Source organism: Chlorocebus sabaeus, chromosome 10 (genome assembly GCF_047675955.1).
Source record: "Chlorocebus sabaeus isolate Y175 chromosome 10, mChlSab1.0.hap1, whole genome shotgun sequence".
Classification (NCBI taxonomy): Eukaryota; Metazoa; Chordata; class Mammalia; order Primates; family Cercopithecidae; genus Chlorocebus; species Chlorocebus sabaeus.
In genome coordinates, this window is record NC_132913.1 from 65,993,897 (window position 1) to 66,006,766 (window position 12,870).

At 39.3% G+C, this 12,870-nt stretch overlaps 1 protein-coding gene across 2 annotated transcripts in view; it reads right to left on the reverse strand.

The window, feature by feature from the left end:
- The window catches only part of TTN (titin), a 270,912-nt gene that overhangs the window by 178,592 nt on the left and 79,450 nt on the right, over positions 1-12,870 (reverse strand). For both annotated transcript variants that reach the window (XM_073019847.1, XM_073019846.1), the window contains 24 exons: positions 11,921-12,199; positions 11,517-11,804; positions 11,079-11,357; positions 10,707-10,985; positions 10,320-10,598; positions 9,920-10,207; positions 9,505-9,792; positions 8,648-8,929; positions 8,112-8,390; positions 7,710-7,991; positions 7,279-7,557; positions 6,889-7,176; positions 6,419-6,697; positions 6,046-6,324; positions 5,669-5,947; positions 5,246-5,533; positions 4,818-5,105; positions 3,212-3,493; positions 2,709-2,987; positions 2,015-2,296; positions 1,620-1,898; positions 824-1,111; positions 437-715; positions 45-323 (listed from right to left, as the gene is read on the reverse strand). In XM_073019847.1, the coding sequence (XP_072875948.1) occupies positions 45-323; positions 437-715; positions 824-1,111; positions 1,620-1,898; positions 2,015-2,296; positions 2,709-2,987; positions 3,212-3,493; positions 4,818-5,105; positions 5,246-5,533; positions 5,669-5,947; positions 6,046-6,324; positions 6,419-6,697; positions 6,889-7,176; positions 7,279-7,557; positions 7,710-7,991; positions 8,112-8,390; positions 8,648-8,929; positions 9,505-9,792; positions 9,920-10,207; positions 10,320-10,598; positions 10,707-10,985; positions 11,079-11,357; positions 11,517-11,804; positions 11,921-12,199 (6,771 nt within the window). The remainder of the gene's footprint in view (positions 1-44; positions 324-436; positions 716-823; positions 1,112-1,619; positions 1,899-2,014; positions 2,297-2,708; positions 2,988-3,211; positions 3,494-4,817; positions 5,106-5,245; positions 5,534-5,668; positions 5,948-6,045; positions 6,325-6,418; positions 6,698-6,888; positions 7,177-7,278; positions 7,558-7,709; positions 7,992-8,111; positions 8,391-8,647; positions 8,930-9,504; positions 9,793-9,919; positions 10,208-10,319; positions 10,599-10,706; positions 10,986-11,078; positions 11,358-11,516; positions 11,805-11,920; positions 12,200-12,870) is intronic.

The following is a 12,870-nucleotide window of genomic DNA, read 5'->3' on the forward strand; positions in this document are numbered from 1 at the left end:
TCATCGATTGCATACAAAGGTAAGAATGTGCAATCATGACAAACCTAGTATGAGTATTTGTGCTGAACAGGAATCTTTTCCAGAAGCATTTTCAATGTAGCAGTTGTATTGTCCTGCATCCTCTACTGTGCTACTTGGAATTTCCAGGATTGCCGATTTTTCAGTCGTAGTTATATTACACCTCTGAGAAGGAGTTACATTTATGCCATTTTTCTTCCAGACAACCAAAATGGGAGGAGTTCCAGTGAATGTACCCTCTAGGATCAGGGGTTTTCCTTTCTCTATGCTGTAATCATTCAGCCTCTTCACAAATTTGGCTGGGGCTAAAGTGACCAAATTGAAAATATATCAATTGAAAATATCAAACACATATACATAGAGACATAGACACATCTAATTACTAACCATATAAATCTAGAAGAGCAGTCTGACAAACCTTTTATGTAGAGATGTGTTGTACAAGAAGCCTTGCCAGCTTCATTGCTAACTATGCAAGTATATTCTCCACTTTGTGATGTATCTACATCGAACAACTCCAGTTCAGCAACTGAATCCTCCAAGGACACGTTGCATCTGTCCCCTGGTACTACTTCACTGCTACCCTTGAACCAGCTAACACTGAAAGGAGGTGTTCCTTTTACGATACTGGTGAAAGTTACATTGGTCCCAGTTAAAACATCCATGGGATCAGGTTTCTGAACAAAAGATGGTGGTTCTAAACACAAAAGCACATATCAGAAAAGGTTTAGATTTGTGAATTGTGATGACAAACATGCTTAATAAACTGTGAAATGCAATTCATTTTACTGTTTTGTAAACTGACCTCTCACAGTCAAAGGAGCACTACATTCATCAGAACCAGCCATATTAGTAGCTATACATGTGTAGTCACCACTGTCTGATTCTTCCAGCATGTTCACAGTTAAAGCACAAGTATTATCTGTCAGGGTGGTCTGGTATTTCCTTCCACTGCTGATCTCATTTCCTTCGTGGAACCAGGAGACAGAGATTGGAGGTGACCCATAGACTTTACACTCCATTACAACTGAGGAACCGGATAGACCATTTGTCTCTTTCAGTTTTCTTGTGAATGAAGGAGGAACGGTTCGATCTGAATGTGATACCAAAAAAAGCAGAAAAAAAGGACAACAATGATAAAATGACTTGAAGAGAGAGCTGTCTTCTTGATGGAATATCCCTAGATCCATCTGGCTCTTTTGTGAGGGTAATAAAAAATCCTCTATGGGTTCACACTATCAAAAGCTTGGAGAATCAGTGGGCAGAATGTGATGGTTGACTCGCTAGGGATTTTATTCTCTCTTTGCCGTGAAGCATTATGTGGTGAATTATTTCAGCATAAAGGAAGACTGCTTTAACCTTATCCGGACACTATTTTTCATTCCTATCATCATTTTGGAAATTCCTCAAAAAGAAAGGGATATAACATTTGAATGTGGTTTTCTTCTAATTCTACAGATGGTATTGCCTCTGAATTTGCTGATTCAGAAGATGTAAGACTCATGCTATCCTATAGAAGATGGAACAACCCATATACATTTATGAAAATCAGGAAATACATTATTATAATGATGAAGGAAAAGCCCAAGAAATCAACCAACCTGAAACCTGCACTGAAGCTGTGCAGCTGTCTTTACCAACAGGGTTCTGCACCTCAAAACTGTATACCCCACTGTCACTTGGTGCCACCTTGATGATCTTAAGGCCAGATACTTTGTTGAAGAAGCTTATTTTGTATTTGTTGTCACTTGTTAGTTCTTTTCCATCCTTAAACCACTTAGTACTGAGTTCAGGGGTGCCAGCTACTGTACACTCCAAGGTACAGGTGTCTCCTGTGGTAACTTTTATGGATTCTGGCTTTTCTACAATTGTTGCAGGCTCTGGAATGAAATGTAAAAGATACCCATATTTTAAATTCAAATTGAAAAACTAAAGAAAACACAGATCCTGGTGAGTATGTGCCTTGTATCTGTGATAACATCATCTTCGTACTAACCGAGAATGGATAGCATGGCGAAGCACTCTTGCATCCCAGCATCATTTTTGATCTGACAAGTGTATTTTCCAGCACTGGCTGGTTCCACTCTTGAAAATTGTAAGGTTGCAATGTTTTCTGAATAAGAAATCCATATGTTGTCACTTTCTCTAACGACTTCCCCCTTATCTTTGAACCATACCACTGAAATGGGCTCAGCGCCTTCAATGATAGTCTGCAGCTGAACTTCTTTACCAACGACAGTAGAAATGTCACTGAGCTTCTTCACAAAGCTTGGTGGTGCTGATGAAGAAAGAGGAAAGCCTGGGTTTTAAAATGTGTGGGACTGATAGCATTTTGCTCAAATCATGAATGCCAAGAATCAAACTAGTGATAATGTATCATTTCCATTTAAGAGGCATTTTTGGTCGATGCGAGCAGGGACACATTAAAGTTTATATTCAGTAGGAAAGTTGAATATCTCATCTACTCCAGCTTTCTTAATCCAATCAAAACCTAATGACAACATTATCTAAAAGGATATTTAGTAGGATTTAGAAACGGGATGCAGAATAAACAGAAAAAGACTTGGAAAGGAAACAAAGGGAAAGTGGAATAGGCTGTTAGTGATAAGACTGACCTAGGGTGAAGGGGGCAACAGACTATTACAATTAGAAGGGAAGTAGTGAGCAGAAGAGAATGCAGTCCATCTAACCTTTGAGAGTGATGGAACCAACGCAAGTGTCACTCCCCACATCGTTTGTGGCTTTACACTGATATTCCCCAATGTCTGCAGCATCAACATTCAGGATGTGGATACTGGTAAGGAAGTTCTCAGACATTATCTTGTACTTCTTGCCGCTCCTAAGTTCTCTCTTGTCTTTATGCCAAGAAACATGAAATGGGGGCGTGCCCTGAAGCTCACATTCAAGGTGGACATCAGCTCCTTTCAGTGTCTCGACAGGATGAGGCTTTTTGCGGAAAATGGGTGGTTCTAAAATTGGAAAAAAGGAAGATACGGATGTATTATGTAAGTATATAGTTAAAAGTAAGAATCAGTCTTCCACTCCATCGGAGATAGAGTGAGAAAAACACTTTCAATTCTTTACTGTGTCCTTTCCCAATTTTAAAACATCGTTGGAGAGTCAAACAGGGAGTTAAGAAGACAATTAAAGAGGAGGCTAATGTGAAAAATACACAGGTGGGAAGAGCTCTGACCTTTAACTTTTAAGGACGTGCTGCTGCTGGCACTGCCGGCTGCATTGTGGGCCTCACAGGTGTAGTCTCCACTGTCTTCAACACTGAGATTGTGCATTTCCAGCACAGCCACTGAGTCAACGAATGACATTCTGAATTTACTGCTCTCTTGAATTTCAGTCTCGTCCTTGTACCATAAAACTTTGATTTCTGGAGACCCGCCGATTTTGCATTCATACCTTGTAAATTCGTCCTGTTTCACAATTCTTGAAGGTTCTAGCTTCTTAATGAACCTGGGTGGTTCTATGGAAACAAAAGGAAACACAAAGGGTAAGGGATGGAAAAGATGCATATAATTCAAGATGAGGTGGAAAAAATAATCTTTGCTAGAGAGGTCTTTAGCTCTGGAAAACAAATTTATGCAGTTCCAGGAAGAAGAGTTAAATAAAACCTAAATAGAAAATTTCTAAAATAAAATACGCTTGTTTTTGTAAGCATCTACATCAAGTATTATTACTAAAGGAAGGAGAAAAAGACGTTACTCTCTAATGTGCCGTCCTCTCCCAGCAAAAGAGTCCCTTCTCTAGTGCCAAGATCAGAGATAATAGCATGTATCTGTCAGTGGAAGCCCTCTGAGGTCCATGGGGAATGAGAGTTTCGTTACTGTCCTGTATGTGAACCAGTGGAGAACTATTTCCTAAGGCTGCAATGCTATCAGTTACATAGCATGAAGAGCCAGAATGGCAAAATGGGTCAGATATCCTAATATTTTTAAAATGCCATTTTCCTCTTATAGGTGTGAAATGGATATTTCTTCAACCTTCATAATTTTCCTCTGAAGTGTGCGAGAGTAATGCTTTCCTCATTAACTGAAGCAAAAAATTCAGGCATAGGGAAGCGAAAATGATTAGCTATATGTCATAGAGCAAATGGGCTGCTAAATCTAATTATATTTTAATTTCAAGATATTTATAAACTACCACCACCATAAAAACCCTTAAAAATACTCTAACGGACTCGACTAGCAGTCCATTGAGTAAACTATTTAATTGCTAACACTAGCAGCTATAAGCATGTGGCAGAAACACATGACTGCCTTCCATAATAGCAGATACTGATCTACCTACTCCTCAGCTGCTGACCTCCACTATTATTTAAGTGGGGCTCGTGGAGGAAAGTAAGTTGAACTTATCATTCTCATCTGAATTCTCCTTGAAGGGCTTGATAGTTTGGAGTTTTACTATGCCTTAGACGGACAAAATCCATTCATTTACTAAGTACTGTGGAAAACAAGTCATTTGCAATAACTTCGCTTTTTTCTCCTATGATAATGCCTTTCAAACTAGGATTTTCTCGCAATTTTGTAGAGTTTTGGTTGTCTCTCTCTAGTCTCTATTTTTACTCTCTTAAAATGGACTTTTGGTCCATGTTTTCCTAGTTTAAAAAAATTTTTTTTAAGTAATAAAAAAATACTTGTCTCCATTTGGAAGGACCTTGATCCACTTGATCCATTTTAATCACTAGACCCTGGTCCTAAACGTAGCTCTCTCTCAAGCACATCCACCCTCCTATATTTTAAGATACTGAAAATGTAGAAGAGATCTTGCTCCTTCACTCTAACAAGTACCTTGTACACCCAGCTGAGCAGAACAAGAGTCTTTTCCGGCGACGTTGCTTGCATAGCAGGTGTACTGCCCGGCATCGCCTTTGCCTACTTTGAGAACTGTCAGAGTGGCAGTATTTTCTACCAAAGTCATCTTGTAGTTGCCTCCAGGGCGTATCTCTCGGTTATCTTTGGCCCAAGTGATTTTGATTGGTGCAGTCCCAGTTACATGACATTTAAAAGTACCACTTTCTCCAAGAGCAAGATCTACTGATACAGGTTTTAGATCAAAGAAAGGAGGCACTTCATGCTCTGAAAAGAATGAAGACCAACATGGTGATTTTGATTTCCATGCTCTCATATACACAGCAGAAACTAAATGGCGCCAGCCTTTTGGTGGCCTGGAGCAGTGAAGCTGCTTTACAATGAAGAGGGTAATGTGAGTTACTCACCTGAGAGAATGAGCTTGGCACTGGATGAAGCGGTCCCAAGAGGATTAGAAGCAGAGCAATTATACTGCCCTACGTGGCTCTGGTCAGTTTGTAAAATCTGAAGAGTTGCTACATTATGAACAAAAGATGTCTGCAAATTAGCATCATCTTTCAAAAGAACCCCATCCTTGTACCAAGACACTTGAAGAGGTTCTGAGCCATTGATGCGGCATTCAAATGCAACTGGGAAGCCTAGAGTCTCATGAACGTCTTTCAGTTTTCTTGCAAAGGAAGGTGGAAGTTTGCGCTCTGTAAAGAAGTTACAGATAATCCTTATTTACAAGTGAGAAAGCATCCACAACATATTTCAATCCATGAAAGTTTTGATGTTTTTAAGAAAATGAATCTGTCCACACACACTAGGTTAAACAACACCATCATCACCTTTGATAACAAGCACAGCTGAAGAAGCGACTGCCCCCACACTGTTCTCTGCCTTGCATGAATACTCTCCCACATCACTGTGATCCACTTTGTTGATTACTAAGGAAGCAATGTTATTTTTGAATTGCATTTTATATGCAGGAGCTGATCGTAGCTTTGTGTGTTCTTTATACCAAGAAATTCTAATTTCTGGAGTTCCATCCACTTTACACTGTAAAGTTGCAGGTTCTCCAATGGCTGCTTCCACATGTTCCAGAGGTTCGATGAAGTATGGTGGTTCTATGGTACAAAGGATGGTAATCAATCAGTCAGTCATGCCATGTAAAAGAGGATGTTTGAAGTGAAAGAGCAATACAAAGAGGTAGCTGTCAACACACCTAAGACAGATACCAGAGCTTCACAGATATCTTGACCGGCCTCATTTTCTATCAGGCAGCTGTACTGTGCATAATCCTCTATTGTGCTCTCAAGAATTTCCAGTATGGTAGATTTTTCTGTCATAGTAATACTGCATCTCTCAGATTGTGAAAGAAGATACTCGTCCTTTATCCAGCTCACTGAGATTGGAGGTGTGCCAGTGTATGTGGCCTCGAGAACTATGGGGCTTCCTGTCTCAACACTGAAATCAGCCAGTCTTTTCACAAAGGTGGCTGGTTCTATAGGGAGAAAACATGAGGGTAAAATTCATGTCTTCTAATGAAGACTTAGGAGAAATTTTAAAAGATGCACATATTGGGGGAAAGAGCAAACCTTTCACAAAAAGATGTGTGGTACAGGAAGCACTGCCAGCATCATTAGTAACGAGGCAAGAATAGTCTCCACTTTGCAATGGCTGCACCTCAAACAACTCCAGTTCTGTGACAAAATCTTCCAGGGAGATGTTGCATGACTCCCCAGGCACCAGTTCCCTGCTGCCTTTAAACCACTTGACCTTGAAAGGAGGGGTGCCTCTGATGACACTGGTGAACGTGAGGCTCATTCCAGGCAAAACTTCCACAGAATCGGGGGTTTGTTCAAAAGATGGTGGTTCTAGATATTGCAAGGTGGAAGGGGAGATTAAGAGAAGAAAGAAATCCAAGTGAGAAGTGCTTTTGCTCCTTAAAAAAAAGGGAGCTAAGACTAAACATGAAGACAAAATAAAGAAACTCCAGGGAAGGCAGACATCACATCCACATGAAAGAGGTGTTAGAGAAGCAGCAGCTTTTTCCCTGCACACTGACCTTGCACAGTCAGGACTGCTGAGCACTCGTCGGAACCAGCTACGTTGGCAGCCACACACGTGTATATGCCTGTGTCGGAGGGCTCCAACAAGCTCAGATTCAAAGTACAGACGTTTTCCGAAAAGCTGGACTGACATTTGGGCCCACTAACAATCTCATTTCCGTCCTGAAACCAGCCAACTGAAATTGGGGCCGAACCAGAGACTCGGCACTCCAAAACAATTGAGGCCCCCAGGATGGCATTCACATCTTTCAGCTTGCGGATGAAGGAAGGAGGCACAATCCGATCTATGTGGGGAAGGGTAGTTTTGTGTTTAAAGAGAAGTTTTATTCTGTGCCCCTCCACCCCGTGGAAATATTGTATATGCACAAAAATCTCATTCTACTCACCAGAAACATGGACAGATACAGTGCAGTTACTTTTGCCAACACTGTTTTTCACTTCAAAGCTATATAACCCTTTGTCACTCATTTCTGCAGAGGGGATTTTGAGGGAAGCCACTTTATTGATGAATGTAATGTGATGTTTGCTGTCTGCAGACAATTCTCTTCCATCTTTGAACCACTTGGCTGAGAGTTCGGGTGTTCCAGTCACTACACATTCTAATGCAAAAGGATTTCCAGTAGTGACAGTCATGGGTTCTGGCTTCTCTATGATTCTGGCTGGTTCTAAAAGAAGAAGTATTTTGCATTGAAAACAAAGTCACCTTTCAAACTCAAGAGTACAATCACTGTATTACTCGATAAGAGGAATATTTGAGGAAAATGATCATGGATCAATTAGCTTGATTTTTTTTCTCTGGCTGTGCTTTGCTACTAACCTAGTACAGTCAAGACTGCAGAGCATTCTCTCATTCCAGCATCATTTTTGATTTGGCATATATATTTTCCAGAATTCGATGCTTCTGGACTCCCCAGCTGGAGGGTTGCAATGTTATCAATGAATGAAATCCTGGTGTTCTCACTTTCTCTGATGACTTCACCTTTATCTTTCAGCCAGACAACAGAAATTGGCTGGAAGCCCTCCACTATGGCCCGTAACTCAACAGCATCCCCAATAAGTGTTGAGGTGTCACTTAGCTTTTTCACGAATCGTGGAGGTTCTGATGAAAGAAATTTGTGATTAGAGGAAAACATGTGAGAGTCATGGCCACACAAGTTATTAGTTAGGCAAGAACAGATAGAAGTAAGGGGCATATATTTTTGTGCCCATGTATACAAACCTTTGAACTTGACAGAGCAAGAACACGTGTCACTTCCCACCTCGTTAGTAGCTTTGCAGTGATATTCCCCGACATCGGAGGCTTCAAGGTTAAGGATATGAAGACTTGTATCAAAATTTTTCGAAGTGATTTTAAATTTCTTGCTGCTTCTAACTTGCTTTCGATCTTTAACCCAAACTACTTCAAATGGGGGAGTTCCCGAAATTTCACATTGTAGAATCACATCAGAACCTTTAAGAGCTCCTACTGGAGAAGGCTTCTGGGTGAAAATAGGAGGTGCTACCAGAAAAAAGAAGATAAACAATGAGAACACTTGCTTACTATAAAGGAAGAAAAAATTAAATCTAGAACCTTGAAGACTGACTGGTGTGATCATATCACAATACATGCTGACACAAGAAATGACAATTCATTAAAACTTGTTGAAGAATTGCAACAAAATAACCTTAATTATCCTTTTATTTTGGAGCTCATAACTTTGCTAAGAGCCCAAATCAGAGGAGAATAAGGAAATGAAGAAGCTTAGTGTGTCTAACCTTTCACTGTCAACGCTGTGCTGCAGCTGGCGTCACCAACACCATTATGAGCCTCACAAATGTAGTCCCCGCTGTCCTCAGCACTAGCTTCATTGATGGTAAGCAATGCCACAGAATTAATGAATGACATGTTGTATTTCCAACTTTCATGAAGTTCACTGTCATTTCGGAACCACGAAACTTTGATTTCTGGGGAACCACTTATTTTACATTCCAGTTGAATGGATTCCCCCTGCTTTGCAACTTTTGAAGCTTCTAATTTCTTAACAAACTTTGGAGGTTCTAGTAAACCAAACAAAACAGTCAGTGAGGGATATTTATTATACATGTTAAAAGAGCTTGTTTTTATAGCTGAAGATCCCATAAATTTATATTTAAACTGGTTTGTTATTAAGAATATACTTTCTGAGGATTTTGCAGTAAAATAAGTCATCTTTTAAGTTAAATAATCTCATAACATTTTTAATAATTTAGTTGATACCTTTTTTAGTTTGACTATGTAAGTTAAAACATAAAAGTTAATGTATTATAGATGTATTTGATCAACATTTAGTAATGATAAATCAGAATGCCATATAACAAGAAAGTATTTAAAAATGGACTAGACAGTTAAAACGACATTTAACAAATTTCAATTAAACAATACTTTTTGATAAGATTGCACTTAGAGATACACTAATGTAAAGAACAATATAAAGAGAAAACACAACTTTGATTAATGTTGCCTCCAACACTAATACACAAATTCTAACATGTCCAGTTAGTTTATCTCAAACACTTAAAAACCAAAGAAACATTTATAAGACAATTATGCAAACATGGTAAGGAACATATTGTGAAAAGCCATGGAATGATACCTTTTACACTGAGCTGAGCTGAGCACATGTCTTTGCCAACATCATTGGTTGCTTGGCAAGTATATTGACCAGAGTCTCCTTTGCCTACTTTAAGAATTCTCAAATGAGGAGTGTTTCCCACACATGTGATTGTATAGTTTCCTCCAGGACGGATCTCCTTATTATCTTTTGACCAAGTGATTCGCATTGGTTGAGCACCAGTAACATGACACTCAAAATCAGCACTTTCTCCAGCAATAACATCTATAGATACAGGCTTGATGTCAAAGAAGGGAGATTTCTTGGGTTCTGGAAGATGAGAAGAAAGGCAATATGGTTTTGTTTTTTTTTTTTTTTTTGCCATTGGTCATTTCTACTTTGACAATGAAATATGAAGTCACAGTTTGCAAAGAAAAAGTGTGACATGTGAACAAACCTCTTGCTGTGAGTCTAGCACTAGAAGATGCTGTTCCGAGTGGGTTGGAAGCTGAGCAAGAGTACTGGCCAGAGTGACTCAAGTCAGTTTGCAAAATTTTTAAAGTTGCCACATTATCTACAAACGATGTCTGTAGATTTTCATCATCTCTTAAAAGTACTCCATCTCTATACCAGCACACTTGGATGGGTGCAGAGCCATTTAATCGACAAGTGAGTGTAACAGGTAACCCCACAGTTTGTTCAACGTCCTTTAATTGTCTTGCAAAGGAAGGTGGGAGTTGGCGCTCTGTAGGGAGACACGTAATACTTAAGGCGTTAGGAGATGAAATGAGAACTTCACCATAAAGATGCAAGAGTTAAGGAAAAAAGGAATTTCTTAATTTGTAAAATATCGTCACCTTGAATTCTGAACACAGTCTTAGAAGAAGCAGTTCCTATACTATTTTCTGCTTTGCATGTGTACTCTCCGCTGTCATTGAGGTTCACCTTATTAAAAACAAGTGTGGCCACATTGTTTGTAAAGTAGGTCCTGTATTCAGGAGTTGGCCGTAATTTGGTGTCTCCTTTGTACCAAGACACTGTAATTTCTGGTGTCCCAGCAACTTGGCATTGTAAAGAAACTGAATCTCCAACTGATGCCTCCAGAGGTTCCAGTTCCGTAACAAAATAAGGCGGTTCTAAGGAAGAAAGGCTCACAATCAGCAACTGGAATTAATGAATATCAAAGAAACTATGCTACATGTTAGAAGAATGCAAATGATTTAAAAGACAATAAGACAACGCACCTAATGTAGATACCAGAGCTCCACAAACATCCCTTCCTGCCTCATTTTCAATCTCGCAGGAATACCGTCCTGCATCTCTCTTTGTGCTATTCAGAATTTCCAGGATACACGTTTTCTCTGTTGTGACTATGTTACATTTTTCAGAGGTAGTTATGTTAAAACCGTCCTTTTTCCAAGTGACAGAAATTGGAAGTGTTCCAGTGTAGGTGCTCTCCAGAATTATGGACTTCCCTGGTTCTACAGAATGATCACTTAATCTCTTCACAAATGCAGCTGGTTCTAGTAAGTGACAAAGCACAGCAGTTAAACACAATAAAAACACAAAGATGTCAGTATACAGAAAATAGAAAAAGCAAATCCACTTGAGCAAACCTTTTACAAAGAGACGGGTAGTGCAAGATGCTTGGCCAGCATCGTTAGAAACCACACAGGTGTATTCCCCACTGTGAGATATGTCAACATTAAATAATTCCAGTTCTGCCACAGTGTCTTCAAAATAGATGTTGCACTGGTCTCCTTTCACTAGTTCTCTGGCACCTCTGAACCAGCCGACTTTGAATGGAGGGGTTCCTCTAATAACACTTGTGAAGGTTACATTTTTCCCTGGTAGTACTTCCAAAGGTTCAGGTTCTTTCACAAAAGAGGGTGGTTCTATGTAGACATGGAGAACAATTGAAAGATCCTGTAAGCTTCAAATGGAGTTGCAATTTTGAATAAAACTTTAGAGCACTTTTGAATGTTTGTCAACATAGATGTGCACCTGAAGAGGAATTTGTATGAAATTCCTTACAAGTTGGACTGTCTACTGACCTTGTACAGTTAGCACTGCGCGACATTCATCAGACCCAGCGACATTAGCAGCCACACATGTATAATGGCCCATATCTGATGAATCCAGAGAATTCAACTGCAATGTGCAGACATTATCTGAAAATGTGGTTTGGTACTTTGCTCCACTGACAATCTTAGTTTTTTCATGAAACCAGGCAACTGAGATAGGTGATGATCCAGCTACTTTGCATTCCAAGATGCAAGAGGCACCTAACACCCCACCAGTATTTTTCAGTCTTCGTGTGAAAGAGGGAGGAACTGTTCGGTCTGTGTGAGGAAAGGTAAGAGACTCATCATGATTTGAAAGAATAGAAGAGACTTGAAAGAAGGAAACTTGTAAAAGGAATTTGCATAAGCAACCAGAGAAAAATAGCAGAACTAACCTGAAACATCAACTACAGCTGTGCAGCTGCTTTTCCCAACATTATTTTGAACCTGGAAAGTGTATGTGCCTGCATCTTGCCTTTCAACTGAGAGAATCTTTAAGGAAGAGATTTTGTTGTAGAAGCTAAATTTGTGTTTTTGGCTGCTGGTCAACAGCTTTCCATCCTTGTACCATTCAACAGAGAGTTCCGGAGTGCCAGCCACCTTACACTCCAGAGTGCACGTTTCTCCTACAGTCACTGTCATCGGTCCTGCCTTCTCAACAATGACTGCGGGCTCTGAAATAAAACATGATATCCATTTGTCAAAAGTCTGTGTCTCTACTATCACTGTGTCTCTACTATCACATTCACTAAGATTGTTTCTCCCAATGAGATGGTTACGTTAGGGTGCTCGCTCTCTCGACTTTAAAGTGTGATTCCATAATTCCATGCAGTCATAGAATGATAGCTATTTTTTGTTTTAATATTTTTTCTTTTTAGTTTTCTTTTTTCTTTATTTTTTACTTTTCCCACCACTCTTGCTGTCATCTTATAGCAATTATTCTTAAGAAATATATGTTCATGCACGACTCAAATCGATTTAAACAATGTGTATTAGATAGTATATATTGATTTCCACTTGACCCTCTGTAGATCAAAGGCTACAGGTTATTGTGAATTACTTGGTATTTTTGCTCTACTTTAAGGTGTTAAAGACAATTCTTTGAAAGATGTTATTCAAACAATTGTTTAATTGTCATTTAATTTTATGTGCAAGCTTTGCTATCAAATGCCAACCTTTGGAGTTCTTGTTAGTTTTAACAATTACTCTTGTAGCACATGCTGGGCTCTGTATTCTTTCATGCTTAATCAAAGAGAGTCATGATTACATCTGCTAATTAATTAAGACAGGAAGTTATTAAACAATAAAACAGATGTTTACTTTTGTTAGAATTACAGAAACAGAA